Source organism: Bidens hawaiensis, unplaced genomic scaffold, assembly GCF_021521415.1.
Source record: "Bidens hawaiensis isolate Kalapana, Puna unplaced genomic scaffold, B.hawaiensis_p1.1 tig00002572_1, whole genome shotgun sequence".
In the NCBI taxonomy this organism is placed as follows: Eukaryota; Viridiplantae; Streptophyta; class Magnoliopsida; order Asterales; family Asteraceae; genus Bidens; species Bidens hawaiensis.
The window spans coordinates 236,572-242,144 of NW_027491140.1; the positions used below are offsets into that span (position 1 = coordinate 236,572).

General features: G+C 30.3%; 1 protein-coding gene across 1 annotated transcript; it reads left to right on the top strand.

The window, feature by feature from the left end:
• Positions 1 to 1,282: 1,282 nt before the first annotated feature.
• On the top strand, positions 1,283 to 4,011 carry LOC143620457 (GDSL esterase/lipase CPRD49-like). The gene is made up of 6 exons (XM_077092153.1): positions 1,283 to 1,348; positions 1,468 to 1,545; positions 1,648 to 1,776; positions 1,886 to 1,962; positions 2,048 to 2,185; positions 3,849 to 4,011. The coding sequence occupies exons 1-6, from the start codon at positions 1,283 to 1,285 to the stop codon at positions 4,009 to 4,011; spliced, it is 651 nt and encodes a 216-aa protein (XP_076948268.1).
• Positions 4,012 to 5,573: the final 1,562 nt, after the last annotated feature.

Sequence of the window (5,573 nt, forward strand, 5' to 3'; positions counted from 1 at the left end):
ATGAAATTTTCACTTGTTTAATGTGTCATTATTGACCACAAAAACTTAATCTATTTTGATATTTTGACAAGAAAAGTGTCGTTTATGTATTTTATTCTTGAACTCAAGGCTGTATCAACTAACTTGACTATATTTTGTTAGTTAAAATTACCCAGCTATTCTCGACCCCCCAATATTCTATTTATTTATTGCGACGTTCATGACCTTAATGTTATCATTCATTATTTTTTTTATTATTTTGTGTTACTTTAGAGTTTCGCTTATTTCGTTTTCACTTCAATAGTTTCATTTATTTTGTTTTAAACCTCAATAACATCATTTACATCGTTTCAATCTTAATAACACAACTTATTTAATTTTAAACCCTAAATAACATCGTGTACATTGTTTAAACTTCAAAAGTTTCATTTATTTATTTTGACATAATACTTGCGCGTTATCCTTGACTTTAAGGGGTCGCTTATATACTGTTGTTAATTTTGATCCTTATATTTTATTGTTCTTGATTTCCAAACATTCATATAAGATTTTATTTTATTTATTAAAACCCACACAATGGAACGGAATATGCGGACCATCCGACGATAAAGGTAATTATGGGCCGACATGTAATTATCAAAGTCATCGCATTGAAAACATAAAAAGTACAGTTGTGTGGAATAACTCGAGACTTGGAATGATTTTGGGAAACGAGACAAATGTTGTATGATAAGGACCTGGTGGATACGTCGCTGGTACATCCTATATATAAGTGCCCTTGCCATATATCCCATTTGTGGCGTTTTTTTAGGTCATTCAAATATCATTGTTATATATGTATTTATTTACGAAAACTTTTAACAACTCCATGTAGTAATTGTTTTCTTTTTTTAAATTTATTTTTATTTAAATTTCGGGACGAAATTCTGAAAAGTTGTGAATCCTGTAACATTCGTTATATTTTATATTTTTTAAAACCCGAAACTGATGTGATTCATTTAGTTATACATATAACCATATGTTACACATTTCGTATGTAATAGTTTTTCTTTCCTAAAGTTATTTAATAATATTAATCGTTCTAACATATATATATATATATATATATATATATATATATATATATATATATATATAAAATGAAAACCCATTTGAGTTGTGAAAACTCTAGAAACTCATTCTCAGCCACATGTTTTTAATTAATGTTTAAATCTTGTGGTCCACAATTAAAGTGAATAAAAAATGTAAATATAAATATAAGTTTTTCTCTCTCCTGAAAACAAATGTAAAAATTAGTAAAAAAATGTTAAAAAATAGCAAAACATTTTTTTTAAGGGGTGCGACTCTTGCAACCTTGTATGCTCGTAAGGTTGGTAGTTAGTCTTCTCATTCGATTGCGTTTGATTTTATTAATGCGTGTACTTCGTGCAATAGGTATGTTTGTAATTAATGTAACACAAAGAATTTATATTTATTTATATTGTGTAGGCAGACATATTTGTGCGAGGATATGCTGGTTGGAACTCCACACAAGCGCTACAAGTTATAAGAGAAGTCTTTCCAACGGTCATTACCACCTTTTATTTGAATAAACACAAGTCCTTGTTTATTTATTTGCCACTTACTCGTTCAACCTTATTTTTTGTATTCTTAATTTTCCAATTTTAGAATGATTTACCTCCATCTCTGGTGATAGTTTATTTTGGAGGTAATGACGTGGCCCTAGAAGGTGCAAGTTCTCATGTAGAACTATCAAAGTATGTCAAAAACATGACGACCATAGCGGAGTATCTCCAGGTGAAGTTCGTTGATAATAATAGCCTACTATCTCCACAAAAGTTACATACTTCATTTCCATGTAATGTTAACACAACCCATCCCATGTCTCTTTGTTGTTATGGGCCAGAACCTTTCAGAGACCACGCGTCTACTATTTCTTACAGCGCCTCCTGTAAACGAGACTCAAATGGCACAAATGACAGGGTAATATGAATATAACCCTGATATAAGTTTGTTAATATTCTTTTAGTTTTCTTCTAATTCATTGACAAACAAATCTATATTTCAGGATTGAGTATCATACAAATGAAAGGCGCCAAGAATATGCAGATGAATGTGAAAAACTGTTCCAAGATATGGGAATTAATGTTATTAATCTTTGTAACTTGTTTAAGCAGCATGATGACTGGGAGACAACCTTCTTAATGTGAGTATATGTGTGTGGGGGTGGGTTAAAATAAAAAGATATTGTTTTCTAGGAACATCAGGAATAAATCATAGCCATTGGATCATGTTAATCAATGGTTGAGATTTAAAATTACCAAAAACCGACATAGTTTCCTAGAATTATTCTTTCACCATTATTACCGACGCAGTTTTCTAGAATTATTCTTTCACCATATGTTATAATACCACATGGCAAAAATCTATTGGTTCTTACCATTAATATGAAACTCTTTATTCTTATTTGACCATTTTCTATGTGTGTATATATATGCATTTATATATAGGATCAAAATCATATGAAAACAACGTAAGAGTTTAATTAGTTAAAACTTTTAAAACGTATGATACGTACAATTTTTTAAAAATAAATCTTTGTAACACATGCAAGTTGCACCGTCATCGATCAAGTGTCATCAACTTCTTTTATATGTCACTTAAAAAAAGTGACACCATAGCAAACAAATTAAAAAAGTGACACCATAGCAACGTTTGTTTGTTTTTTTATACTTAATACGGGTATACAATTATTATATCTATCTATATTCTAATAAAGTAAAATAACCAGGACACGTGTTTTTTGCAGATTCATTCCTAGCCAAAATTTTCCGCTCAAATTATTTTTCTATTTTTAATGAAAACTTATGTCAGTGTAATCAAAACATATCAATACACAATTTTATCAAATAACTAATTACCTAAATTATAAAGATTAAAAATATGTGGGTATTTATGTCATTATTAATAAAATTATTTATATCTTTAATGAAATGATATCTATATTATTTTTATTAAATCAATTTATACACACTTTTCAGTGTAGGAGATGAACGTGGTAAAAATTAATAAACGATATTTATAGGTCTAAGAAGATAAAAATAAAAAGAAATTATGAATGAATAATAATTTTATTCTCACGTATCCATTCAACCTCCATGGATTCATAGAGTTCTCATCCATCTCTTTTAAATCTATAATGCAAAATTGTGTTTTAGTCATGCTAATTATATATATGATATTATCTTTTTATATCATTTGTAATGAAACATCTTATCATCTTTTATTAGAAACTGCTATTCCATTAAAAAAATATAATTATAACTTAAAAAATCATTAGGTGCATCTTTTTCGTGATTATAAAGAAATTGCAAATGCACCACATATTCGTATGAATATTCCATTTGAAAATATATTGGAACTTATTAAACTCTTTAATTTGATAAAATATAAGTTTTTTTTAATTTAATCATTTAATTTTTATAGTTTAATTGTTCTTCTTTTGAGCTTCCTGTACATCACACGGGTTCTAAAGCTAGTAAATAAATAAAGTAGGGTAAGTACCTTAGGAAAAGCCCGGCTAAATTTACAGAGTAACTATATTTTCGAGTCATAAAATCTCAAAAATCATTATATTTGGTAAATTAGACAACACTTGAGATAATATATATATATATATATATATATATATATATATATATATATATATATATATCTTATAATCATATTCGATACAATAGTTTTCTGAATAATCTTTGTTTTTATCTCGTGACAACACAACCCACCAAACATTCCCAACTCCCTTTAGTTTGACTTTATGGAATAAGAACAGTTGATGGCTGACTAATTGAATGTGTTCCCGATAACAGAGATGGGATGCATTTTACTGAAAAGGGGAGCCAAGTGGTGGCAAAAGAGATACTAAAAACCATAAAGGAAGCTGACTGGAAACCGAGTTTATATTGGCAAGATATGGCTTCAGATCAGTTTCAAGGTGGACCATTGTTGGATGTAAACGAATTTATTGTCTAGTCTGCTTCACATGCATCATGCGTGGTACTTTCATGGAAGCCGCTTTAGTATTCAAATAAAAGGAGCCGTTGGTCTTCCCATGGTTCCTCGTACTGTACCTTTTCTTGGTTATTAACAAAAAAAATCATTTGATCAGTTCACATTATGGTGTATTGCACTCCTGACTTCTAAATACACAAACAATGCTAATATATATAAGCTAAATACTTAGGGTTATTTATAATATTATTTCTTAGGCGTAAATTTTATTAGATTAGGGTAGGATTTACTTAGTAACTGTCATATCCTTTGCAAAGGATGCGTCAGTTTGTATTAAGGGTTATATATATACATTTGATGTAAATAATTCTTAGTGTCTGGCTTCTGTGTAATCTTCACCATCATATCTGACGTGAGGTCGAAGACTCACTCAAATTTAAACCAAATACAACTAAATACATAGTGGTAAATTGGTATCGAACACAGGGAGTTTGTGGAATATGTATTAACAAAGTAGTTTAGCAATTAAACTATTATAAAAAGTAAATGACAAAAGCAATTTTCAAGTTGGTTTTTGATTTGATTTTAAGAACTAAATTAACTAACACGAAAGTTGTAAACAATTGATCAGGCAAGTATTTCTCTGGGAATTCGAGTTATTACGTAACACTCTTATTAAAGTTCAATGGATAAATCATAATATCTTGATTTTGTGTAAATGTAATTGTTTGTGATTAATCAAGAACTAAGTACTCGGATTACTAGAACGCGAGGTTGTTACTTGTTAATCAATCAATATGCTTTTAACCCTATTTCCTTCTACTAAATATCAGTTGTCAACGACACCAAGAACGAATAGAACGAAACCAGGTTTAAACAATATGCACAAGTTACAAACAATCAAACAAACATCATAATTATACTAGCATAAACAATTAGATAACCAATCCAAATTCAAGAACAATAAACATAAGTGTATTGTGAATAACCTTACATCCAAGAGAAACACCAAAGGGTTTAGCCACACATGATTGGCATCATTAATTCAATCTTTAATCCAAGCACTAAAAGATTATAGTGTTAATCTTCAACTAGAAACACCCAAAATATTGTTCCAAGGCACCAAAATCACCCTCCACAATTGTCTAAGTCGGAATAGAATGAAAGGCATGTCAAAAGGCAAATAAAACATCTTTTGCGAGATGAAACCGTCACTAGCGCGCAGGGTCCACTGTAAGCTACGGCGGCCACCATAGCATACGTGGGTTTGAAACCCCTACGCTGGAATCTCTCTGTTTACGGCAGATCAACTACGCCAGCCCTTACCGTAGCTTACGGTGGCTACCGTAAGCTACGGTAGCCTCATCTCCAATTCCCTCATGCTTCTTTGACTTGTTGATTGCCATCTCCCAATCTTGAGTCACTTGCTCCTCTCCACCTGAATATACTCTAGCACCCTTTTTCTTTTCATTTATACCTACATTCACACAACATAGTATAGTAATCCAAATCCTTGAACTTATACATAAACAAACACATTTTAGTTAGAATTACTACACTTAAGGGTGGTTCTACAATCCACC

Bases quoted from the DNA above. Each gene is read 5' to 3' on its own strand.
- LOC143620457 (XM_077092153.1), top strand. From the start codon at position 1,283: ATGTTAAAAAATAGCAAAACATTTTTTTTAAGGGGTGCGACTCTTGCA. The intron at 1,349-1,467 runs GTTGGTAGTTAG...TATATTGTGTAG, and splicing joins CAACCTTGTATGCTCGTAAG to GCAGACATATTTGTGCGAGG. The intron at 2,186-3,848 runs GTGAGTATATGT...TCCCGATAACAG, and splicing joins TGGGAGACAACCTTCTTAAT to AGATGGGATGCATTTTACTG.